The sequence below is a fragment of the Cervus elaphus genome, chromosome 27 (assembly GCF_910594005.1).
Source record: "Cervus elaphus chromosome 27, mCerEla1.1, whole genome shotgun sequence".
NCBI classification, from domain to species: Eukaryota; Metazoa; Chordata; class Mammalia; order Artiodactyla; family Cervidae; genus Cervus; species Cervus elaphus.
Genome location: NC_057841.1, coordinates 48424440 through 48451990, shown reverse-complemented (window position 1 = coordinate 48451990; position 27551 = coordinate 48424440). Strand labels below are relative to the sequence as shown.

General features: G+C 39.7%; 1 protein-coding gene across 1 annotated transcript in view; it reads left to right on the top strand.

Annotated features, from left to right (window-relative positions):
- EPG5 (ectopic P-granules autophagy protein 5 homolog) overlaps nt 1–27551 on the top strand; it is a 128676-nt gene that overhangs the window by 56794 nt on the left and 44331 nt on the right. The window contains exons 23-27 of the mRNA XM_043888861.1: nt 409–630; nt 2448–2571; nt 15297–15441; nt 18957–19128; nt 20447–20609. Coding sequence (XP_043744796.1) covers nt 409–630; nt 2448–2571; nt 15297–15441; nt 18957–19128; nt 20447–20609 — 826 coding nt within the window. The remainder of the gene's footprint in view (nt 1–408; nt 631–2447; nt 2572–15296; nt 15442–18956; nt 19129–20446; nt 20610–27551) is intronic.

Below are 27551 nucleotides of genomic sequence, written 5' to 3'. Positions count from 1 at the left end.
CCCCGGTGATGCAGGTATGGACAAAGGCCGGGACTTGCCTGGGGTGCCCGTTGCTGTCTGGCTCCAGCTCAGTGTTTCTGCTTCCCTTGCACTCCTTAACTCACCCTGTTTGAAACATACAGATGGTGATTCTTCATCACTTCTGTTTTCAACTGGTTGCAAGTTCAAGAAGAGGGACTGTCTTTAATCACTTCTGTATCTCTAAGTGGTGACAGTATCTTGAATTTGCATAGCATTTCATTCTTTTAAAAACTGCTTTTATATGCATCATATTGTTGGAACCTCATTATAAGCATTGCGGTAAAAATGATATGTATTAATAAAATGCGTTGTTAATGGACTGTAATGTTGTGTCACATAGAGCATCTTGTGTTGATCCTCATGTGCTCTTTGCTTGCATTTTTTAAGGTTACCTATAGATGGTTGTATTGGAAGGAGGTTTTTTCAAAGCCCTGCCCATGTCAGTTTGCTGAAAGAAATGAAGAGGCGCCTGACAGAGGTGGCTGACTTCCACCACGCTGCAAGCAAGGCCCTCCGCGTTCCAGCAGAGGGCAGTGAAGGGCCGCCAGTGAGCCAGGCTGGCACCCTTGCTTACCTGACTTCACCAGAACTGCACACAGAGCTTGTGAGGTGAGGCATGGCTATTTAACCATTTCTGTTGTTGTTTGTAGCACAGGTACTTGGATACTTGTGCTAGATTGTTGATTTGTGTTACAACTGCTCTTAACCTGTTAGATTGACTGTGGAAGGTGGTTTTGACTATAGGTTTGTATCTTGTAATGTTTCTTTTTTGTGTTTCTTATGAGAAGTGAATCAGCAATTTGGATGTACCTCTGTGAAGTGCCTGGAGTCTGAGTGAACACTTTTAAACTGGAGGGCTGGTGACCTCTTTTATTTCTTTATTTAGTAACAGAGGCAAACCGAAACAAGTGATCATAGCAAGTTAACTACTAGTATAGTCTGCTAGGATAGTTCTCTAAAAGAAATAAATGACTCAGGCACCCTGAGTTCTTTAAATGGGGTTCATAGACCCTCTAGGAAATTCTGGTATCGACCTGGGGTATGGTAGATTCATAATCTTCCAAAACTGCTTCTGAAAAATAGACTCAGTATTTGCACACACTGTAAATGGTTAAGAACTCAGAGGTAAGCTTGTGTCCCCTTCACACTGTTCTACCTTTCATTTGTAAGCTTGATGTAAACCAGATATTAATCATATAAATATGACTTAATAAAAATAACTCTTAATAATGAACTCAATACAAAATGAATACAAAAGTCTCGGTGAAGAAACCCAGTGTTTCAGCTCAGCTCTCAGACTTTAGGCTTGATTGACCTCAAAGCCTTAGGGCTTCTCTCTGCCTCCAGAATAATTTCTCCCTGTCTCTTTCTTGCTTGAAAGAAAACTTCTTTTTGCTGGGCTTAACCAGTGGGAATGCTTTATCTTTGAACATTTAGATCAGCTAAGAAAGTCTTTGATATCCCCTTTTGCCTTCTGGCATGTTGTGAAGTATATATATTGCCCAGGCAGAAGCTGAACAAGAGCTCTTCCCAGCCTTTCCCGTTTAAGAACGTCAAAGCTGTGTCCCTGGGTCTCTTCCTAGAGGCTGCAGTCGGGGTGAAGGTGGTATTTTTCCACTTTATTGTGTAAAGCGCAGCCACACCACCTTCTGGTCTCCACCTGGTACTTTGTGTATAATATGTGTGCTGAGACAACTCTGGTATTTGTTGCTGCAAACAGCTGCTTAAAATACCAGTGATATGAGCTAAATGGACTGTGTTCCTTGTAAAACCAAAAAATAAAAACAAAGGAAGCATCATTAAATTAAAAAAAAAAATTTACTGGAAAATTGAGAATTTTTTTTCTTCTTCCTGTTTTTAGCTATTTTCTGCTATTCTTTCTTCATGGGAACAGAGTGCAAACATGCTGTGGGCTCTATTTGTGATTCCTTGAGGCAGGAAATTGTCATTTAGCCTAAAGCTGGCAGAGTGTTCCGATGCATAAGTTTAAAATGGCTTTTAATGTTTTCTCTGAAAGATGGCAAATGTGTTTATTTGAATGTGATTTACACTTTTCCTAGCACCAGGACTCACTGTGACTAGATTGCCTAGGAGAGAAAAACTCCAAATTCAGATTCTTGATCTGTGTTAAAGTCACCTTCTCCAGTTATTTTTTTCTGTGTACTATATTTAACCCTCTTTTGTAGTAGAGTTCACAGCGCCCTTTCTTCATACTTTTTGTATTAGCAATTATTATTGCATCATATTTAAATGATTTGTGACCTTTCTCCCTTGCTGGCCCTTCTTGGGAATGGAAACATTTTCTATGTTACATGCTTCTAAACTTTTATCTTTTAGTGCTGGTGTTCCTAAAGATGTAAGAGACTTAATTTGCTTGTGCATCTTTTTGTATTTTATATGATTATGGTTTCTTTTTTTCCTTTTAGGCTCTTCAATGTGTATATATTATGGCTAGAAGATGAAAATTTTCAAAAAGGAGATACCTATATCCCTTCTCTGCCAAAGCATTATGACATTCACCGGCTAGCAAAAGTGATGCAGAATCAGCAGGTGACACTAGCAGTGTCTTTTGTAGCACATCTAACTGTAATTTGAATTTGTCACTTTTATAACTTAATGGTAAAACCACTTATTGATACGGAAATGGGATCATTGGGATGGTCATTTTGTTTGTGGTTTTCTCAGTATGTAAATGAGTCTTTTAAAAATTTTCTTCACTTATTTTTTAATTTTTGGTTGCGCTGGGTCTCTGTTTCTCCTCGCAGTCTTTTTCCAGTTGTGGCGAGCAGGGGCTACTCTCTAGCTGTGGCGTACAGGCTTCTCATTGCAGTGGCTCCTCTTGTGGAGCATGGGATGTAGGTTCATGGGCTTCAGTAGTTGCGGTTCTGCGGCTCTTGAGCTTAGTTGCTTCGCAGTATGTGGAATCTTCCTGGACCAGGTATCTAACCCATATCTCCTGCATTGGCAGGCAGACTCCTATCCACTGTTCCTCAGTGAAAGTCCGTAAATGATTTTTTTGAAGGCAATTTGTTGCCAGAATCTTGGCTTTCTGTGCACCAATGCCAAACAGAAATACAGAGACAGAGTTATGGAGGAGAAAGAAAGTGGCTTTATTACTTTGCCAGGCAAAGGGGGAACACAGTAGGTTATCGCCTCAAGAACTGTGTCCTCCTCTCTGGTGAGTAAGGAGAGGTTATATAGTCAGGCAGGGGTATATGATAAGGATGAAGGCAGTAACAGTCTTGGATTCTTATGCAGTTTCACAAGGGCAGGATTGCTAAGATTAGGGTGTGTGCAAGGTCTTAGATGATGCTGTTAAAATGTTGCACTCAGTGTATCAGCAAACTTGGAAAACCCAGCAGTGACACAGGGCTGGAAAAGATTAGTTTTCATTCCAATCCCAAAGAAGGGCAATGCCAAAGAATGTTCAAACTACCATACAATTGCACTTATTTCACATGCTAGCAAAGTAATGTTCAAAATCCTTCAAGCTAGACTTAAACAGTATGTGAACTCAGAAATTCCAGATGCACGAGCTGGATTCAGAAAAGGCAGAGGAACCAGAGATCAAATTGCTGACATTCACTGAATCATGGAGAAAGCAAATGAGCCTGGGAAAACATCTACTTCTTCATTGACTGTGCTAAAGCCTTTGACTGTGTGGATTACAGCAAACTGTGGAAAATTCTTAAAGAGATGGAAATACCAGACCACTTTACCTGTCTCCTGAGAAACTTGTATGCAGGTCAAAAAGCAACAGTTAGAAGCAGACATGGAACAACAGACTGGTTCAAAATTGGGAATGGTGTATATTGTCACCCTGCTTATTTAACTTATATACAGAGTACATCATGAGAACTGCTGGGCTGGATGAATCACAAGCTGGAGTCAAGATTCCTGGGAGAAATATCAACAACTTCTGATATTAAACCTTAGATACTAAAGAGCCCCCTGATGAGGGTGAAAGAGGAGCGTAAAAAAGCTGTCTTGAAACTCAAGATTGAAAAAACTAAGATCATGGCATCCAGTCCCATTGCTTCATGGCAAATAGATGGGGGAAAAGTGGAAACAGTGACAGATTTTATTTTCCTGGACTCCAAAATCACTGTGGACGGTGACTGCAGCCATGACATTAAAAGGTGCTTGCTCCTTCGAAGAAAAGCTGTGACAAACCTAGACAGCATATTAAAAGCAGAGGTACCACTTTGCTGACAGAAGTCCATATAATCAAAGCTCTGGTTTTTCCAGTAGTCGTGTATGCTGAAGAATTGATGCTTTTGAACTGTGGTGCTGGACAAGACTTGAGAGTCCCATGGACAACAAGGATATGAAACCAGTCAATCCTAAAGAAATCAACACTGAATATTCATTGGAAGGGCTGATGCTGAAGCTGAAGCTCCAATATTGTGGCCACCCGATGTGAAGAGCTGGCTCATTGGGAAAGATTGAGGGCAGGAGGAGAAGGGGGAGACAGAGAATGAGATGGTTGGATGGCATCACCAACTCAATAACATGAATTTGAGCAAACTCTGGAAGATAGTGAAGGACAAGGAAGCCTGGAGTGCTGCAGCCCATGGGGTTGCAAAAAGTCAGACATGACTTAGTGACTGAACAACAACAACAAAGGTCTTAGGTAGTCCAGTTTCCTAATCTTGATCAGCTTCCCTGGTCCCTTTAATCTTGTTTCAGGTGGCTTCCTGGCTGCTCCTCCTCTGATTAATAACTATTCTGTCCTTTAGAAATCAAGAAGGTCATGGTGACTGGATTCTTACTTACAGGAAGTGGGGGACAAAAAGGCGTCCATGCCCGGGAGACCCACAGGGCCCTGCTTGGCATCAGTTCGCCATTTTCTCTGATACTCCTTGGTCTAGAGGAGCATAGAATCCCTACTATTTTTCTTTAAGTTGCTACACAGGCCATTGCTCTTTTTCACACTTTCAGCAGCACCAGGTCTCCTGCTTTGAAGCGGTGTAAGGGAGTTTCCAGGCAAGGGGGAGACCTGTGGAACACAAATGTATGCATAATGGTTACTAGTTGTCCAGTCTGTTGAACATACTGTTTAATTTTACCTGCTGTGTCAGAAACATTTCTCTTTTTATTCTTAGGACCTAAGAGTGGTCTCCTGTATCTAATTTCATAATGGCTCCATCCTATCCTGCTTTTAGGGATCACCAGTATACAGAGAGCAATTTGCAAGATCTTGTCTTGTTTTAGATGAGTTTTCCACCATAGGTTGGCAAAAGATTTCTTAATAAGGTCCGTAAGCAGGTTTTTGTCATCTCCAATGTTGTTTTTTCAAACATTGTGGTTGGAAAGGCCTCTATTCAACCTTGATCCAGATGGGACCCTCTCAAATCTTAACCAAAATCTCGTGGAAGAGGGTGGGGGGAATTAATAGATATAGATCCTTGTAGAATCTGACATAGCTCAGAAATTTCAAGTTTGCAACAATACAGGGATAAATACCTCTGAAATCACATCCACAGTGGTCACCTAGTTTTGCCATATTTATTCCATTTTAACTTTCAAATGCATTCCCCTCCTCAGTGTTAAAGTAGCTGTCACTGTTAATGAATTTACTGCTTTTCTGGATATGGGAAAATGCAAGAATTTGGGTTCATAAACTCTTCTGAAGACATCTAAGTATCTAAAGGCCTATTCTGCCAGTTCTTCTCAGAGCATAGAGCACCTCATTTCTGATCACCACTCTGCATTCCTTTCAGGGGGTGTTAAAGGTCAGTGGCTGCCATGGCATTGACTTAATCCTTGAAGAGGCAGATGGCAGTTTTCAGTTGGCAGAGCCCCTTCAAGGTCATAAATTTGACCATGTTGTGGGGGCATTTCATGACCATGTTGTCCCATGGTGCTGGGAATGCTATTCCCAAGTCTGGTGGAGACTTCGCCGATAGGCCACTCAGTGTGCTGTTACTGGACTAGGCCATAAAACAGTATCCAAAGTCTCTGGACCACTAACCTCCATGATCCAGGAAAATATTCCCTTTTGTTGCTTTTTCCCGTATCTAGAGTTAAACTATTACAATCATTGATCTCATATATGTGTGTGCTAAATCGCCTCAGTCATATCTGATTCTTTGCAACCCTGTGGACTGTAGCCCATCAGGTTCCTCTGTCCGTGGGATTCTCTAGGCAAGAATATTGAAGTGGGTTGTCATGCCCTCTTCTAGGGGACCTTCTCGACCCAGGGATCAAACCCACTCCTCTTAGGTCTCCTGCATTAGCAGGTGGGCTCTTTACCATGAGAGCCACCTGGGAAGCCCATATGGAATTATGCAGCATTTTATCAGAGGCTCAGTCACATTTGGTAATTTAAGAAACAATTTTGTAAAATGGTCTCTCTCTCTCTCTCTCTCTCTATATATATATATATATATAAACAAGATAGCTAGCAGATTAGTAAGGTCATAAGCAAGAATTTTAAGTCAAGCACTTCAGTTAGATGTAGCCCCATCTATCCCAGGTTGTTTGACTTCGTCTATTCTGTACCAGTCCTTTTCTTTAAGGGAAATTTTATGTTGGTGTTGTCCATAAGGCACCCAGCCCAGTTTCCTCTGTTGCTAGGCTCACTATCCTTAACATGACTTGATTGTTTCCAACATAGAGGAGCCTTTAAATTTAAACCACCATAGTCTGGTGTTAAGTAAATCCATCCCATAACTGTGAGAGGTTTAATTCCTTGGCTGAAATTCTGCCTGTTGTTCTATTTGAGCTTGAGTAATGAAAATTCTCTGACCCTGGGTTTATGGCCAGGTCAGAGGACGTATTACTAATAGGCCAGGTGACAGGACCCAGTCTGATAATAGCAGTAATGGCCTGTACATGACTATACTCTTTTTTTTTTTTTTTTTTTTTAATAAATTTCTGAAGAGTCAACCACTTAGAGCCTTGGAGTAGAGAAATCCATCTAGGTAACCTGAGAGTACTAGACACAGGTCATTGGCCACAAACCCAACAATTGGATTGATTTTAAAAACTAACATAGGATCACCCTATCATGGCGGTGATAGAAAGACATTTGATTCACATGCAAACGTCCAAGAAGTCAGGAAAATGTTAACAAATGATTGTACAAGTCAGATTGAAGATCTTAGGAAAGCTGTCTACTTCTGATGTTGTCTTCTTCTCACTCTGGTGTGAGTGTAGTTTCTCCTCTGAGCACTATTTATTTATAGGGTGATTTTGAGGTCAGCTGTCCTCTCTTTAGGCCAGTCCATTGCAGGGGCCTTTTGTGAGTGAAAATTAATCCAGGAGTCTGTTCCCTTCAGATTCATTGTGCATGAGCTAGTTAGGAGTACTTAGTAAGGGTTCTTCCATCCAAGTTGGAGATTATCCTTTAAATTATGTCTTTTTCGGTATCCATAATCCCCTGGTTGTAGATTATGGGGCATCTGATGTTCATCCAAAGATAGATTACTGAGGTAAGCTTCAGATACAAACTTAGAGTATCCTTTAATAATTCAATTAAACTTTACATTAGTATAACATAACAGCAAGGAACTGTCTGGGAGGTGAGTCTTACAGACCTCTGTTAACAAACTGCAATTTACCGTTCATTGAAGCATCTTTTTCTTTCCAAAATTACCCTCATTTCTACCAAATATAATTAAATTAAGACTAATTTACTTGCAAAATATGTCTGGTCTCAAAAACTTGATCTGGTGACTTATATAATTGATCATGTAGACTTGTTGTTTTGTTAAAATTTTTATAAGGAGTCTCAGACTGAACTCTTAAAAGATATCTCAGGGCTAGGAAAGTCATGCCAAGGATTTACCACAGATTTTTCCTGTCAGATCTAGGTGAATTCCTCCCTTTTCAAGGTCCCCAAAATACCCTGAAATTTCTGTACCTGTTGGTGCAGTAGCCTTCCTAATTTAGCTGATAAAGCTACTGGGAACCAAAGAGTCTCCAGTCTTTGGAGAGAGCAGATACAGAGAAAAGATAAATGTTTCACTTCTGCTTACAAAGGTATAATTTACCAAATTGCTATAAGTCATATTTAGTTTGAAGGGAAAATTTTCCTTACGCCTGGAAAACTGATTCAAATTAGTAATTTTTCAGATAGAAATCATAAAAAGTATAACTGTTACTGAGTCCAAGCTCAGCCTGTTTGCCACACGACAGGCCAGTGAATCTGAGAGAGATGTTGAGGCAACAAATACAACTTTATTCAGAAAGCCAGCAGATGAACAAGATGGCAGACTAACGTCTCAAAATAACTGTCTTGTCAGGGTCCTGGTGCCTGGTTCTTTTATAGGACTGAGAGGGAGAGGAGTTGAGAACGTGAAGACCATTATCTTGCAGATATCTCCTGGAATGTTTTCAGGTAGAGAGGCAGGGTTTTCTGAGGCAGGTCATTATGTGTGATTATAAAAACAAAGGTTAAAGTCAAAGAAACAGATCCATCATGGAGTCAGAATTGGTTCTTCCCTACAACATAGCCTTTGTTTCCCTAACAAAGGCTAACAAAGTTTTGCTAAGAGAATGCACTGGTCGCAGCAAACACCTTCTTCCAACAACACAAGAGACGACTCTACACATGGACATCACTAGATGGTCAATACCAAAATCAGATTGATTATATTCTTTGTTGCCAAAGATGGGGAAGCTCTGTACAGTCAGCAAAAACAAGACTGGGAGTTGACTGTGGCTCAGATCATGACCTTATTGCCAAATTTAGACTTAAATTGAAGAAAGTAGAGAAAACCACTGGACCATTCAGGTATGACCTAAAGCAAATCCTTTATGATTATACAGTGGAAGTGACAAATAAGAGTCAAGGGATTAGATCTGACAGAGTGCCTGAAGAACTATGGATGGAGGTTTGTAACATTGTACAGGAGGCAGTGATCAAGACCATCCCCAAGAAAAAGAAATGCAAAGAGGCAAAACCGTCTGAGGCCCTACAAATAGCTGAGAAAGAAGAGAAGGTAAAGGCAAAGGAGAAAAGAAAAGATATACCCATCTGAATGGAGAGTTTCAAAGAATAGCAAGGAGAGATAAGAAAGCCTTCCTCAGGGATCAGTGCAAAGAAACAGAGGAAAACAATAGAATGGGAAAGACTATAGAGATCTGTCAAGAAAATTAGAGATACCAAGGGAACATTTCTTGCAAAGATGGGCATGATAAACGACAAAAATCCGGGTGTGATCACTCACCTAGAGCCAGACATCCTGAAGTGTGAAGGCAAGTGGGCCTTAGGAAGCATTACTACAAACGAAGCTAATGTCTGTATCAATCATATTAATCTAATCAGCAAGCTCGAGCCACCTCCAATAGCAGATACTAATTCAGTACTGAGTATTTCTTGGATCATGGATTTCTAGGATCACGGATCCTAAAATTTATCTTGGCCAGTTTTTTGTATATTTAGATTTAATTTGTAAGCACTTACTTTCAAGTCAGTTAAATATAGTTCATTTACAGGTTAGCTTTTACATAAATCTCAATTTTTCTGCTTGAGTTTAAAAGGCTTTTTTCCCCTAGTCCCCACTTTTTTTTTTTTTTTTTCTCCTGAGGTCAGAGCACAGGGGAGAGAAATAACAATTCCTTTTCCTGGGACCATAGTTGGAGCAGTTTTGTAAAAATACTCTGGGGTTGGGGAGGCTACAGGAGGGAACAGAGCTCTGATCATCCATAACAAGGCTAGTCCAAAAGGGAAAATCCCAACCAACATTCTGCTACAGGCAGGGCCTGAGGCAATAGGGAGGGGCTTCCTGGTATTATCCCGTGTGAGCCCTGTTATTTACCAAGGAGGTCTCAGTTGGTCAGTGTAAATAGTGACACATATATATCAAACAATACCAAGTACTAATTTAATACTGATTTAATTAATAAATCATTAATATTAAATTATTATTATTATTTTTTTAATTTTGACATTTATATTCAATTACTTTTCCTCCAACTAATTTTTTTTTTTAATTTTTTTATTAGTTGGAGGCTAATTACTTCACAACATTTCAGTGGGTTTTGTCATACATTGACACGAATCAGCCATAGATTCACACTTATTCCCCATCCCGATCCCCCCTCCCATCTCCCTCTCCACCCGATTCCTCTGGGTCTTCCCAGTGCACCAGGCCCAAGCACTTGTCTCATGCATCCCACCTGGGCTGGTGATCTGTTTCACCATAGATAGTATACATGCTGTTCTTTTGAAACACCCCACCCTCACCTTCTCCCACAGAGTTCAAAAGTCTGTTCTGTATTTCTGTGTCTCTTTTTCTGTTTTGCATATAGGGTTATTGTTACCATCTTTCTAAATTCCATATATATGTGTTAGTATGCTGTAATGTTCTTTATCTTTCTGGCTTACTTCACTCTGTATAAGGGGCTCCAGTTTCATCCATCTCATTAGGTCTGGTTCAAATGAATTCTTTTTGACGGCTGAGTAAAATTCCATGGTGTATATGTACCACAGCTTCCTTATCCATTCATCTGCTGATGGGCATCTAGGTTGCTTCCATGTCCTGGCTATTATAAACAGTGCTGCGATGAACATTGGGGTGCACGTGTCTCTTTCAGATCTGGTTTCCTCAGTGTGTATGCCCAGAAGTGGGATTGCTGGGTCATATGGCAGTTCTATTTCCAGTTTTTTAAGAAATCTCCACACTGTTTTCCATAGTGGCTGTACTAGTTTGCATTCCCACCAACAGTGTAAGAGGGTTCCCTTTTCTCCACACCCTCTCCAGCATTTATTGCTTGTAGACTTTTGGATAGCAGCCATCCTGACTGGCGTGTAATGGTACCTCAATGTGGTTTTGATTTGCATTTCTCTAATAATGAGTGATGTTGAGCACCTTTTCATGTGTTTGTTAGCCATCTGTATGTCTTCTTTGGAGAAATGTCTGTTTAGTTCTCTGGCCCATTTTTTGATTGGGTCATTTATTTTTCTGGAATTGAGCTGCAGGAGTTGCTTGTATATTTTTGAGATTAATCCTTTGTCTGTTTCTTCATTTGCTATTATTTTCTCCCAATCTGACGGCTGTCTTTTCACCTTACTTATAGTTTCTTTTGTAGTGCAAAAGCTTTTAAGTTTCATTAGATCCCATTTGTTTAGTTTTGCTTTTATTTCCAATATTCTGGGTGGTGGGTCATAGAGGATCTTGCTGTGATTTATGTCGGAGAGTGTTTTGCCTATGTTCTCCTCTAGGAGTTTTATAGTTTCTGGTCTTACATTTAGATCTTTAATCCATTTTGAGTTTATTTTTGTGTATGGTGTTAGATAGTGTTCTAGTTTCATTCTTTTGCAAGTGGTTGACCAGTTTTCCCAGCACCACTTGTTAAAGAGGTTGTCTTTTTTCCATTGTATATCCTTGCCTCCTTTGTCAAAGATAAGGTGTCCATAGGTTCGTGGATTTATCTCTGGGCTTTCTATTCTGTTCCATTGGTCTATATTTCTGTCTTTGTGCCAGTACCACACTGTCTTGATGACTGTGGCTTTGTAGTAGAGTCTGAAGTCAGGCAGGTTGATTCCTCCAGTTCCATTCTTCTTTTCCAAGATTACTTTGGCTATTCGAGGTTTTCTGTATTTCCATACAAATTGTGAAATTCTTTGGTCTAGTTCTGTGAAAAATACCGTTGGTAGTTTGATAGGGATTGCATTGAATCTATAGATTGCTTTGGGTAGAATAGCCATTTTGACTATTGATTCTTCCAATCCATGAACACGGTATGTTTCTCCATCTGTTTGTGTCCTCTTTGATTTCTTTCATCAGTGTTTTATAGTTTTCTATGTATAGGTCTTTTGTTTCTTTAGGTAGATATACTCCTAAGTATTTTATTCTTTTTGTTGCAATGGTGAATGGTATTGTTTCCTTAATTTCTCTTTCTGTTTTTTCATTGTTAGTATATAGGAATGCAAGGGATTTCTGTGTGTTAATTTTATATCCTGCAACTTTACTATATTCGTTGATTAGTTCTAGTAATTTTCTGGTAGAGTCTTTAGGGTTTTCTTAATATTAAATTATTGAATAATTTAATATTAATTTAATATTTCCCAGATTACATGAATCTGAAATCCATTTAGATTAATTTCTCTTGTGCTTAGAATTGTTTGATTTTTAAGTATCTACTTTTCTTTAAGCCAGTTAAATACCCAGTTAATTTACAAATTAACCTCAGCAACAATAATCCAAAGACAGACATCTGAGACTTATATATATAAAAACAGACACAATGAGAGATCTCATAGCTTTGTCTTCTAAACTCATGAATCAGGTATCACAATAGAAAACTCACTAGTTTATAAATAACAGTTGGAATAAGAAAAAATTTAAAAGGATTCTTTTTTTTTTTTTTTTAATTCAGTTTCAGGAATTAGAGGTGGTCTAGGTAAGTGTTCCTGAGAGCCATGGTCTCAAGGCACAGGGAAGAGAAACTCATGTTCTCCTAGTAGGATTTATTCTTTCAGGGTCAGAATTCTGAAAAAAGAAAAAAAAGTACTTTAACAAACTAGCTTTCTCTAATTGCACATGCAGAAATAGCAATTTTTGCAATTTCAAAACAAATTTTAACCAGTTTCCTCTGAAGTCTAAAGGATATTGTGGCCACACAGTCAAAAAATCACCTTTCTTTGTCTGTGATCATACCTAAAATTTAGACCAGGCAGTGCTCAAATTTGCCCTGATAGCAGGGGCACATTGGCTGTTAAAATGTCTCAGCAGGGATTGTCCCTCTGAGGAGATGGGGTCTTATTTTGATCAGTCTCAGGCTTTTGGATTATAGGAGAAAGTCCTGGACATGAGAACCCCACTGCATTTTCTCATCCTGTGGCAATGAAGATCTAACTGTAAGAGACCTATTTTTAAGGCCATATTTCTTTGTCATTGGATCATAGATATGGGTCGACCAGTCATTTAAAATCTCCCAAGGAGCTCCCACCCAGGATGGAACCTTAGAGGAAATGCTTGCCATTTTAGTTCCAGCAGTTAGTACCAGATGTCTGCATGCTCAAACTAAAGTAACCAAACCAAACCAAAACCTCACTAGCTGGCAGTCACACTCTAAATAAAGCAGACTGCAAAGAGATGCCCAGAAATCAAGAACCAAATGGCATAAGTGTCCCAAAAAGGTGGCAAAGAGATGCCCAGAAGTCAGAAGCTTGACATCAATCTTTCTTTTCTTTTTATTTTATCTGTTTTATTTTTGGCGATGTCGGATCTCAGTTGCAGCACACAGAATCTTACTTGCATCATGCTGGATCTTTCTTTGTGGCTCATGAGCGTCTCTCTAGTTGTGACATGTGTGCTCCAGAGCACGCGGGCTTAGTAGTTGTGGCACTCAGACTTAGTTGGCCCATGGCATGTGGAATTCTACTTCCCCAAGCAGGCATTGAACCTACACCCCCTGCATTGGAAGGTGGATTCTTAACCACTGCAGCACTAGGATATCCCCTTTTGAATATCCGGCCCCGCTTTGGCATCACATGAAGGACTGAAGCTCATTCTTGGAGCATCTACAGTCTCATAAACACAGCCTTTTTCTGACTGTATTCTTCCTTGTTTTAAATTTTCAACATCTGAACACTTTTAAGCGGTCATCTCTACTCCCATAAAAAGTTCAGTGTAAGGATTTGTTAAGATTCACGCATATAGAAAGTTAATAGCATGGAGAAAGTGGGGAGCTCACCCTTAAAGAGACTTATTTGAAGCTGTCAGTTTTGGTTGCCCTTTTGGATGCGCTCAATTCTAGTCTTCACATGTTCTAATCTTTTCACAAATAAAGGGGTCTGTTGTCTTTCCTAGGTCAAAACTTCTGAATTTTTTCTGAGCTTCTGTAGCTCTGTGTGGGGGTGTAGAGATGTATCTCTCCTGTTCCAGTTTCTTTTTTCTAGGAACTGAATGCTACTGGCCATTGAACCCCAACCTTGGATGGGATTTAGGGTCCTCTACGACTTGAGAGACTTGAGAGACTTTGGGTTTAAACCTAGTTGTTCCCACATTGTATGTACTATTTCATCTCCATGAGGTGTCTTTGACTTTCTTCTCTTTTCTTTGTCTTTCCTTCCTCTCTCTCCTTTCTTCTTTCCTTCTCTTCCTTCCATGAGTATCTATTGAATACCTTTGAGGTGTCAGTCACCTATACCAAAAATATAAAAAGAAAAGTGATGCAGTCTCTGCCTTCAAGATTCTTACTGTCAAATGGGGGACTAAATATTACATCTGGTGATAAAGACTGTGGGAGTGAAATGTGCAGGGTGCTGTTTCACCTGCAAAGGTGGAGTGGCACCTGATTCAGACTGAGACTGGAGTGTGACCTTTGATCTGAGCCCTAAAGGACAAATGAGAGTTTGTCAAGTTGAAAGGATAGCATGGTGATGTGGAGTGGCAGAAAGTTATTGGCAGGAAGTCTTTGTTTGGAGAGATGTTGAAATAGCTGGAGTGGTTAAATAAGTGGATGGATTAAAAATATATAGAAGAATTAATTAGTAGAATCAGTAGGATTCTCTGGTTAGGATTGATATACTTCTAGGGTAGATAAGATATACACGGACTTCCAAATTTGTAGCTTGGGCAGCTAAAGATGCTATTTACAAAACTGGAAGAGAAAGTGCCCGAGGGGCTTCAAGGAGAACTCATATCCAGGAATTGGTGGGGAAGGGATATAAAGTTGTCTGTAGTTCAGGAATGGGGCAGTGGGAGATGTGGGTATAATGGTAGTAGAGTATTTGGATTAAGAAGAGGACTCAAGATGGAATTCTTAAAAGAAACATTTAAGACATGGAAAAACAAGGCTGAGACTGTAGGGCCAGAGAAATAGGAAAAATTCATAAGTGATCATGGTGTCCTGAAATCTTTTGAGTGCAAAATTAACCCATTGTTAATTCTCAGTATTCTTCTCTGTCAGCCTCTATCAACAGTAAATGTTTAGCTGGGCTGTTGAAATTACTTTTTCTCAGTGTGGTATATAATCAAAGAGTTTTGAGATTCTTTAGACTGTTAGACTGTCCATTTTATTCCATTTTATTTATTTATTTGACTGTACTACGTGGTTTCTGGCATCTTAGTTCCTCTACCAGGGAGTGAACCCAGGCCCTTGGCAGTGGAAGCACGAAGTCCTAACCACTGGACTCCCATGCCAGAGAATTCCCTAGAATGCCCATTTTAAATGTGATTCATCCTAATGCTTGGAGAACCTGGAATGGACCATCTCATGTTGAAACTTATGGATTCACTTTAGAGTTAAATATATAGGTTTATATGCGAATATATAATTCATCCCTGAAAGTTAAAGTTCTTATGGTTCTATTTTAGGACCTGTGGATGGAGTATTTGAACATGGAGCGCATACATTACGAGTTTCAGGAAACCGTTGGTCTGTGGACACAGGCCAAGCTTGAGTCCCATTCTGCACCCAGCAATTCATCAGTTCAGCTGGACTTCACTGATCCTTTGTTGGGTGAGCTGTTTGAGTGAGCATCAGACCCTTTGAATGAGTGAATGACTGAGTGTATGAATGAGTGAATGTGAATCAAAGCCATTAAATGTTAAGATTCACATAGTATATCCCTCAGTGAGAATTGCTTTTGTTTTTTTTAGGAATTCATTGTTAACTTGTCTACTACTTAGGGTTAGGTTATGCTATGAATGAGAGAAACTGCAAAAACAGTGAGGGCGCACATAAGAAAGGGATTTTTTTTATGTCAAGGAAGTCTGGAGACAAGCAGTTCAGAGAAGTAGCTTTATGACCTGAAAGCCTTCAGGGACCCCTGCTCCTTCTGTTTTTCTGTCTCACTGTTCTAACATCTGACATCTACATATGGTTCAAGACGGCTGCTTAAGCTGTCATATTTGCATTCCATTCAGGGGGTAGGGAAGTCTCCCTCTTTTAAGGACTCTTTCAAGAAGCTGCTCATACACTTTCCAGTTACATCACTTTGGCCCAAACTGAGACACATGGCGTGCTACAGTCCATGGAGTTTCCCCACAGTCTGGATTTTGCTGATTATACCTTTGTGGTATAATTTAACATTTTTTTTCTGTCTAGTGTATTTCTTGTAAATTGATATTGGAAAAGTGATTAAGTAGTTTGTGATACGTTTTTTCCATGATTCTTTAAAAAGACATTTCAGTTAGCTTAGAACATTTGAAGTACAACCTAGAATTTAATTATTTTGGGTTTGCAGCTTTAAAATTCAGCAGTCTGTCTTTTTCTTTCATAAACTTTTTTCCTGTGTATCTGAAACTCTTAACCATACAGATGGATCATATTCCCAGAGTTTCTAAGTTAACTGTTTCTCACAATGCATTTTTCTAGAGAAACAGTTTTATAAATTGTCAGTTTTCTATGCTAGGCCACGAAAACTCATTTAACCTGCAAATATTGTAATATGTAGTGTAGTAAGACACTGAGGTGATTCAGAGAAAGGTAAAAATACCTTCTTGATCCTGCTCTGCCACTAACCAGCTGTGTGATCAGAAAAAAATAAGAACCTCTCTTAGCTTTTGGTTCACTCACCTGTAAATGAAGGTGCAGAACAATCTTACCTAAGACTAAAATTTTTCTCTCCAACATCTTTCTCCCTCCTTTTTCCCTGAAATAAAAGTTTTTTTTTGGATGATAAAAATTATATTAAAAGTAATATGAGCCCATTGGGAAAAATTAAACAGTTTAGGAAGGTATTGTATGTAGGGGAAAGTGTAAAAGTTGTCCTCAACCCAACCATATCAGTTCTCATTTTCTAGTCCTGAAAGTTTGTCAAATGAGAGGAAGAGTTAAATATAACTGGAAGCTGTTGAATGTGTCTCTGTTCACGTCCTCCCATCCGTTGTGTTTTCACATTGCCTTAACCCTGCCCTAAAAGGCTGGTTGTTTTTCTGAAGGTAAGCTAGTAATTTATCAAGCTCTTAATTTGTTCCAAGCACGGTCTCTGTATGCATTAACTCAGTCTTCCCAACAACCCTCTGAGGGTTATCTCCATTGAGCCGGTAAGGAGCCTGAGGTGTAGAGTAGTTATGTAACTTGCCTAAGTCACAAAGCTGGGGCTTTGAAGAACAGGCTTCAGAGACAGGGCTCTTCACCACTTACCTTATTTTATTTCTGACAATCAGTACAGGTTGCAGTTCTAAATAAAAGTAAGACCTAGATTTGTAAATCATAAGTTTCAGAGTTTTCTCAGCTGAGAGCAGGTTAGGTAATGATTATATCAAATGATTGAACTTGTGATTGTGATTATAGGAAAAATTTCAGTAGCATTTCATAGTTTATTGTATACTTATGACATCGACTTCTTTTTCTCAAATTTGTTGGCTTCATAACTTTTTGTCAGTTGTGGTCCAGAGTTATGATTATAGTTAAATATGGTCTGAATTTTTTTTTCTTTATTTTGTATTTAAAGTATCAGTCTTGATTTTTCTTTCATAGTAAGTTATATCGGGATAGGAAAAGATCCTCCCCACCTCCCCACTCCCGTTTTCCTTTAGAATTATGAGCTAATGTTGCTTGAAAGAAATTTGAACATAGGAATCTTACCCAGTGGTGAATATCCAGCCTTGTTACATTCTGTGCATAGATTGGTAGTTCTAGTGGAAAAACCCCAGCTATAAGGGACAGTCCTGTACTTGACCTGTTTGGAATGTTAAGTTCCATCTGTTTGGATTACAAACAATACAAGTTTTCTTATGCCAAGTAAAGTCATGGCTATTAAATTTTCTTTAATTTTTCATAACAAGAATAGAAAATTGAATGCTATATCTGGAATAAAATCGGAAGTTCAGAGTAGTCCCTTGAGTACTTTGTTGACTTACTGACTTGAAATTCCCTTGACCTTTCCTGGCCTGTGTTATCTTACATGGCAGCATTTTTCTTCATGTTCTTCGTGAGCTGTGTGGTATGTGGATAGTGTAGTGAAGAAAAAAGTAGGGAAGATAGGAATTTATTAGATACCTACTGTGTTTCAACTCTCTACTGAGTACAGAAATATAAACATTTAAGTTGGATTGATCAATATGAGACCATGTGCAATCTAGTGCAAAGTTGCATGGTACAGATTTACCTTGATTTACCTTTATTTTTCTTGTGTGGTGCCTGACTTCTTATTTGGACTCATAAATCAGTTTTTGAATGAATGAATGAATGAATGACTATTTAGTGAAAGTCATTCAGTTGTGTCCAACTCTTTGTGACCTCATGTCCATGGAATTCCCCAGGCCAGACAGAATGCTGGAGTGGGCAGCCGTTCCCTTCTCCGGGGAATGTTCCCAACCCAGGGATTGAACCCAGGTCTCCTGCATTGCAGGCGGATTCTTTACCAGCTGAGCCACAAGGGAAGCCCATGAATGACTATGTGACTATATAAGTTCTATAGGAGTTTATGCCCATGTCTTCATTCAATTTAACTCTACTGTTTTCGGCCCTCCTAATCAAACCTTGGTCTAATATGGTACTTTTCACTCAGCTTCATTCCATAATGCTCTTTCCTCTTTCTCGTTTATTTCTCATGGTTGCATTAAACTCTTAACTGGGTTACCTGCCCCATTTCCCCATTCTACTCTCCAGATGATAGCTACTATCTTTCTAAGCCTTGCTTAGAGTCATTTACTAGATCCCTTTTGCACTGGTGTCAAGTCCAAACACCTTAGCATGTCATGCAAAGCTGTCTAGGGTAATAATTTAAGATTGTGACCTGTAGCTCTGTAACTATCATCAAGACTTTTTGAGGATAGTAATTCTATTTAATTATACCACATGCTCCCAAGCTTCCAGTTTCTGGAAGAATATTATTAGGCCAGTGGGTGATCCCACAGAACTTGCAAATAACAGAAGGTAATTTTATTCATTTAGGTCTCTGGTGATTTAAAAAGCTATTCTTCAGATCTTTAGCATTCTTTATGAAGGTAACAGACTATGTAATTATGTAGTACATTATGACCTAGTGGTAGCCATTAGTCAGCAAAATGACAATTTTTTTTCAGCTAAAGAAAGAGTTTTAAGTAACCTGCGGAAGCATGAGGACCCCCAGCCTCCTCTTGTTCTGCAACCGATGAGGCCTCCTGTGCCAGTTATTTCTTCAGCCATGCTCCTGAGTCAGAAGGATGCCACCGAGCTGGTGCGCACAGACCTGAATCTGCTGCAACAGCAGGCTAGGTAAGACCACACACTCTCCAGGATCATGGCTGCGTGCTGCTGTGACATCCTGATGAGTAGTACCTCGAAGGGCTTCCTCATTAGCCTTCTCACCACGAGGGTGATTTGACCAGACTGGCTCAGACCAGATGGTTGTCTTAGTTAACCAAGTCATGACAGATCTTTTCATTTCACATAGAATTATGTGGGTTCCATGTACTCTGTAAATTTTATGTGTTTCTTGTGGCATTTCTGTGTCAGTAGTGCCAGCTAAATTTTTTCTTAGGCTTCCCCTGAGGAAACCACATACTATTGGAAGGACGGTGTTCAAAGAGAACAGAATGAGATTTACCTCTTTTGTCACTGCTTTGCTTTCTAAATGTCTGAATTCTTTTAAAAATTACATAGATACTTGATGTAAGGACAGGAAATGCTCATTCAATATTCTGAGTTCATGGTGGATACAGAATGATCAGCTGTTTGTTTTGATTCTAGCTTGTGATCATGTGAGGAGGGTTATGTGTGTGGAGCAAGTCTTTTATTTATAAAGTGAAAGAGTTTATCTTTGCAAAACTCATAGGAATCAATCTTCCATTGGTATTTTTGGCTTATTCGTATCATGTGTGTTGTTTGCACCATACCACACAGGCTACTTGCAGATTACTGAAATAATACAGTTAGGACAGTGTTGAAAACTAGCTTATCTGGTCTTCCACGTGTCAGTTTGAGTTGCTAATACCTAAGAAATCACTATATGTGTGCTCAGTTGCTAAATTGTGTCCAACTCTTTCACGACCCCATGGACTGAAGCTTGCCAGGCTTCTCTGTCCATGTGATTTCCCAGGCAAGAATCCTGGAGTGGGTTGCCATTTCCTTCTCTAGGGGATCTTCCTGACCCAGGGCTTGAACCTGCATCTCTTGCATTGACAGATGGATTCTTTACCACTGAGCTACCAGGGAAGCCCTTAAGAAGTCACTGGTACTTAAAAATAAGGTTCCCCCTTAGGATGATTAAATTAGCATGAAATTCTCATTTGTTCTTGTGTACTTAAGGATTAATTTTAAAAAAATGTTGATATAACACAAATTTTAAACGGAGCTTTGTTTCTAGCTAAAAAGTCACACTTTTCCTTCCTTTCTTAACTTTCTTGTTAGCCAGTGACTGCCAGGGAGAGGGTTTGGGTAAGTCTTAGCACACACTTTTGGTCTCTTGTTACTGTGAAATTCTTGTGTGTTAGTGTTCACCGATGCAGGCTGAGGGTGACTGGAAGCCTTTATCACTTATCATAAAGTTTTTCCTAAGACTTTTAAAATAACTTCTCCTGATGATGTTTTTCAGAACTGCAGCTCTTCGGGAATCTCAGCAGGTGGCGCTGGATAGTGAACTGTTGGACACAATGCCCAAGCAGTATGTTAATCGAGAAGAACAGACCACACTACATTTGGAGTGCAGAGGCAGTAGTGGTAAAAAGTGCCAAGGAGCAGCAGTTGTAACAGTTCAAGTAAGATTGAGTTTCCTCATAGCTCAGAGAATTTCATTTGAGTTCCTAATATTGGCATATCATTGAAAAAGACTGAAAGAAATATTTAGTACCTTGTCCAACAACATTTAATAGTTTTGGGGAGAGTAAAGCTCCCCATACCGGAATGTCCCCTGGAGAAGAGCATGGCAGCCCGCTCTAGTATTCTTGCCTGGAGAATCTCTTGGACAGAGGAGCCTGGCGGGCCACAGTCCGTGGGATCACACAGAGTCGGGCATGGCTGAAGCGATTTAGCACAGCACAAAGCTGCACACAAAGCTGATCACCTACTTCCCTAAGTGCCGATGAGTCTCCCAGGACAGACAGACAGAAATGAAAAGAAAAGTGGGATCATTGAGATGATTCGAAGAGAGAGGTGCTCCAGCTGGTCCTTAAAAGACTTTGGTGATGATAGTTGGGATTCAGTGAGAAGAATGTGGGAATGCAGTCACCGTCTAGGGGTCAGTGGCTCAATCAGTCTGTTTCCGTTGTCTTGGGGAATAGTGATAGGAATTCACATTGGAAAGGTTGGAGCTCACATTGGAAAGGATGATCACCTGGGAGCTTCCCGAGTAGAGATGTGTGCTGCAGATAGTGGGGAGTCACTGAAAACAGAGGTAGGAGGGCCGTGTGGAAAGCAGATCACTTGGGCGGAGCTTGTCGACAGGCCAAAGTTGGGTCTGTGACATTGTAAAGACTTCAAATGGAAGGTTAGCCTTAGCCAACAGGTCATAGCACTTAATTGATGCAACGTACTGTCTAAACACATTATATGTCTAAAAACTTATTTTATCCTCACCACAACACCAAAAGGTGGATATTCTCTTAGTCTGTATTTTTCAGATGAAGAAATACAGACAAGGAGCAATTAAGTTACAGGCCCAAAGTGACGGTGCCAGTGCAGGGCAGAACCAGGAAGGCCCAGGCAGAGTGCATGCTCCTTAGGCAGTGCAGCTTGCGTTCCTGCAAGTGAGTTCAGAACTTCCTGAGCTGGGAAAGAAACGCTTGGAGAGGGCACTGGCTGCTGCTTGGCTACTTTCACACAAAAATAGCTCCTCTTTTTTGTTAGCTTTTACAAATTGGGGGACTTATTTTTCTGACTTTTGGTTGTCTTTCAAAAATGTCCCTTCTTTTTGTGCCAGTCCTAACAATTCTAATGTAGTTTTCATCAGTCTCTTCTAGGAGACTCTTTTCTCTGAAATGTCTTCTTTGAAATAAGTTTTATAGTCATATTTTTCATAACTTTCAAAATTCATTTTTGTTTTTTCCAACATAGTTGTATGCATCTATTAAGAAACTTGATCTGGAATGTGAGATTCCTAAATATTGAGACAATATCTTTGGCCAGTGCTTTATGAAGTTACTTTTCTTTCTGTGTGTGTGTTTCAGTGTGGTTTTATTCCTTCGGTTGCTAATGCTTTAGAAAGACTGAGGTAGAGAAGTACTGCTAAAATAATAAAACAGGAAGAAAAGTTTGCCAGCTGAGGGTGGAGTTTGAGTTGGTGGGAAAAAGGCTGAAAATGCATCTGGTTGTAATGAAAAAGGAACCTTTTATTACCAATCTGTGTTCTTACAAATACAGTGTTTTTCCATATTTTGAAATTACACATCTATGTCAGGCTGTTGATTCTATATAGAGAAGGGAATTCTCCTACAATGCACTTTTTTAAGTGACTGTTGAGATAAGTACAAAGAAATGTTTTTCCAATTCTGGCTAATAGCTTACTGTTTGAAGAGTTGTAAATATTTGCTGTCCCAGACAAAGAACAAGTCTGACTGTGTGACTTCCTATTACTTTGCAGGGTCTTGTGATGGAAAATACCACCCAGCAGACCTGGGAGCTTTAACTCTAAGCCTACCAGTGACCTTTTTTCTTTTTCAGAAAAAAGGAACATAGTCTTGATTTATCTGAACCCTTGAATTGAAATTTCTTTTATAACCTTTAGTTTGTTAATTCTGAAATAAAAAGTTATACGTTTTCTAAAATACCTTCAAAGTAATTTTGATTGGAGGGAGATCAGAAAGAAGATGATATATGACAAGAATTAAATGAATATGGTTTAGATTTTGCTTTTACAGACAACACAAAAAATATTTATGCTTATTTTCAAAAGTAAAATTGGTAGATGCTAAGATCACTTGAAGAAAGAAGTAAAAAAATGAGAAAGGATAGAGGGAAAAAGAGGGGATTTTATAGATTCTTAAAGACTTTGAAAAATAGCTGTGTTTTGTGGCCATAACCTCATTAGAAATATCCAAGTTTTCTTAAAGCACATTTTAATTTTCTGCTGACCTTTCTTGTTGCCCTGTGATTTTTCAGTTTGGGAAGTCTCATCATTTGGAAAAATCCAGAAGCTTGGGAACTTCCACTGACGGCTCCTAGAAGTATCAGTACCAACAGTGCTGTTTACTTCAGCCATTATTTTGCCTGATGATGCTGATGTGCCGGGGAATTAAAAATGTAAAGACAGCAATCAACTTTTGTAGTCTGAGGCTTAAGTAGGATTTCTTTGGAAGGTTATACAGTAATTGCTAATTACAGCTGTCCTGGGCAGTACTTACTGGTCATAATGTCTAGGAATTGAAGATAAAATTATTTTTTGCTCCTCATTTATGGCTGAAAGCAAAGTAGAGGAAAATTGAAGCTCTAGCTGCCATGAAGTTCAGGGATTATGTATGCGAGTCTGTTAGATTTGCTCTAATTTTTTGTTAAAGATTGTACTTGAATCTAAAGTCACCCATCACACAAACGGATAACTTTAGTTTGTAGGAAGAGAAGTATTTGTCAGGAAAAGGGAAAGTGAGTTCTGAGTGTTTATGGATTCATCAAGAAACTGTTACTGGGAGAGAGCATTCCTCTAGGAGGTAGGTTATATAATTGCATGGAACTGTAGCCCTTCTGTATACGTGTGTCCAGTGAACACCTCACGGTTGTGACTAGTAGTGCTGATCCTGTTTGACATCATTCTCTCATCTGGTGATGACCATCATGAGGCCTCTGCTAGTCTCCCTGAATCTGTAGCCACTTGTTAGTTTCTTCCGGGCTCCTCTTCATCTGCTCAGTGCTTGGATTACTGGTTGTGTTTGGTTCTACTCCTGATCCCCTTCTTCACTGCTGTATATGCTGCTTTTTGTCTTCTGTCTGTGCTAGAGTTCTTAATCTAGGATTTGTGAATGGTCTTTGGTGGGTCAGTGAAGCCCCTGAAAGTGTATAGAAAATTTCTTTTCTGGAGAGTTCGTAGATTCAGTCGATCGTCAGTAGTCCATGACCCCTCAAAGGTTAGTCCATTTGTTGATGACTCCTGTTCTGTTTGTCAAGTCCAGAATTCTTTCTTGAGTTCCAGGTCTAGACTTCTTGCTTGCTTAGCATTCTGCCAATGTCCCAATGATACCTCAAACTCTGTAGGTCCCAAACTAATCTCATCTTTATCCTTCAAACCTATTTTTTCTGTAATTCCACCTACCTGGGCTCCCAAGATGAAGACCTAGGCATCAGTATTCACATCCACAATCCCACCTCTATACTTCCCATCTAGTCACTTTCTAAGTCATATTGGTTCTGCCTTTGAAATAACTTTGTATTCTTTCTCTGTTGACATTGCCCTGTGGTCAGCCCACTTCTCCCCTGAACTGATATATCAGCCTTCCTGTCCATAGTCTTTCTCCCTATCTAGTTCATTTTTCCCCATTCATCTTTTAAAACACAAACTGATCTCATTTCCAGGCTAAAAACCCGTGTTGGATCTTGCATGCTCAGTCACTCATTTGTGTTCAACTCTTTGCAACCCCATGGACTGTAGCCTACCAGGCTCCTCTGTCCATGGGATTCTTCATGCAAGAATACTAGAGTGGGTTGCCATTTCCTCCTCCAGGGGATCTTCCCGACCCAGGGATCGAACCTGGGTCTCCATTGGCAGGTAGCTTCTTTACCACTGAGTCACTGGCTTCCCTGGTATGTTGGTTCTCTAGTACCTAAAAAGAGTTATGTCTCTTAGGACCCTTCATAATCTGTTCTTGATCTTTTTCTAACACATCATTTACCCTCTCTCTCATGCCCTCAACCTTCTGTTTTTTAGCAGCTTGCTCCTTTTCTGTTCCGTAAAGATAACATGCACATTCATACTTTTGTTCTTAGCCCTATGCTGTTGCTTGTTCTCCCCCACTCGTATCTGGGCTCCTGCTCATCCTTTCATTCCTTGGTTCAGTCAGCATCTTTTCTTGAGGTCTTTCTTGACTCCTCTAGTCAGGCTGAGATATTCCTTCCTCTCATCACAGCTTGGGGAGAAATGCTGTCATAGTCACCTGCTCTTTTCCTACCAGACTGTGACTTCTTTGGGAAGTAGAGTTCCTGTCATTATTCGTCTCTGTACCTGTACCACCTAGCACGGCTCTTGGCACATAATAGGTACTTTTAGCACCCCAGAATCAGTCAGTGAAAGCCACAAGCACAACACTTTGCAGGTTATATTATAACTTGTTTTGTATTACTACTTCTGTAGCTGTTAATAGAGTTTGAGTTAGCTGAGGGTCAGGGTCTTGTCTTTTCATGTTTATATTGTCATTGTCTCACACAGTCAGTGTCACAGAAAGAGTGTGTTTGAAGAAATGAAGAGGATACAAACTCTTGATAATAGTCTCCCTGAAGATACTATTTGACTGTGGAAGACATGGAAATTGGAACTTTTTACTACCAGAAATTGGCAGTCGCTTTTGATTCTGCTTACCTTTGGCCAATTTAATGCTTAATTGGCCAGCTTGATGTTTTCATACAAAATCCCAACTTAAACAACACACACTGCTACACTTACCTTTTTAATTGTACATGCTTCTCCTGGGCATTCAGTCTTGGAAAGTGGTAAGGATGGTCATACTTCAGTGCATGGCTTTATTTCTCAGCCTGGTTCAGTGTATTTCCCATCCCTCGCTTGGGTACTCTCAGATCCCAGGTAATCTGCTAGGGACTTTGCTTACGTCATCTCACTTGAGCTTCACGGAATGAGGAAGACGAAGTGGGTTCAGAGAGGCTTGGAAACTTGCCAGAGTCACACAGCTAGTGAGTGGCTCAGCTGGAATCAAGAAGTTTTGCTTCGGCCGGGAAATGACTAGGCCATTTGCTTTAGCTGTTTCAGCTCTGATTTCGAAGACGAGTTGATCATGATAGTCAAATCTCATTTGAATTAACATAGTACCCTTTTCTTTCTGTGTTAGTGTGATAGGATTGCTTCTTTTTCAGTGATTTCATTGGAAATGATTTTTTATTTCAAGTGTAAATTTTAAAATTAAAACATATATTTTAAATGTAATTTTGAATGGCTCTTTTGTAAGGATTTCAAATTATGTCATGAAAATATATTACTGCTTGATGGAATTTTTCTGTGAGGGAAAGCCCTGGAAATTTCCAGTTGTCTGCAAATGTTTGAACTATGTATAGCTTGTTTGGGGTATACAGAAGCCAAAGATATTTTATGGCAAGTGGGACGTGCCTCTTCTGTGGTTGCCTCTCTTAACAGAACCCTCTAATAATACAGTGATATTCCCTGAGGAAATGGGGTGATTTATAATAAGGTTCCTTTTGTTGTACTTTGGTATTGTGGGGCATGTTTGCTGGACCCAGGATTGATTTATGATCATGTGAAAAATTTGCTCATTTCTAGAAATGAAAGACCTACGGAGGGCCTCACATTATTGCAACAACTTACTGAAGCACGTGTTCATGCAACTGTTGGATTTCTTTGTCTATTTAAAATGACTCAAGTGGAAGAGCTTCCAACATGCTGCTTTTTGTCTAAAACTTGTAATTGTGAGCTGGTGATCATTCAGTTTCACCTCCACTCTAGTAAGAAAACTTTTAACAGAGGTGGGAGCTATGAACAAAAATAGATAGACTAGGAAATTATGATAATTTAGGGATGTTTTTGTGAGGAAATCTAAACTTTCCTGAACTAATTAATTTCATTTACTCTTTAGCATTAAGTCGTTTCTACAACATGGAGTGGTGGTTTTAAAGTTGGAGTCAGAGAGTGCTTTTAGTCTCATCTCTCTGCATTTCCCTGTTAAGTGAGCCTCTCTTCTTTCTTACTCATTGTCTTTCCACTTCCCTTCATTCTTCCTCCTTCCTCCTCTCAGATTCTCTTTCCCTCTCTTTGGCTGCTTGCTCTCCAGGTCAGCCAAGGACTGTGACTCAAAGACCCAGTCTAACTGTAGTTGGTGACAAACTTGCCAAAAAGCCGGCTGCACATATTCTTAACACATTTTGGGCTATTAAACATTGGCCTGTTACTTTAACGATTTGAAATAAAGTATTTGTATTGGTTTGTTATGTGGTTTCCTGGAAACAGTTTACTTTTTTTAATCTTTTGCTTCTCCAATAATAAAAATTAATCGTTATTATCATTACATATTCTTGGAGAGGCACTTTTCTGCCTTTTGATTCATAATAATGGCTTATCCTTGAAAAGTTTTGTGAATATTTTTAACACAGTATTGGTGAACTTTATGGAAGGGTTATTATCATGGTCATAAAAGTAGGTGGTCAGCATATCATCTGTTAGAGTTGAGCTGCTCTGCGCTGCTGTGCAAAGCAAACCAAGCAGGACCAGTGTACTTTGGGAGCATTCGGTCTGGCATTTATGAAAATACGCCTGGTGGGGATATTACCGTGGTGGTGGCTGAGGCCTGGGTTTGGGAAGGTGCATATAAAGGAAAATGTAGCCTTTACTGCTCACCCATGCGATTGGGGAAGACCATGTGAAGAGACTGGAGGGTTTAAAATTCCTGCCTTCTGAATGTTCTGGTCTTTTCAGCGTTTCCTGCCATGCCTTCAATATAAGTCCCAATTCCCTCGCCAGCTCTAAAGGTCTCCCTAAGACAGGCCCCCTTGCTCCCCAGTCCGATTACATTGCAGTCTTCAGCCCTGACTCCCTA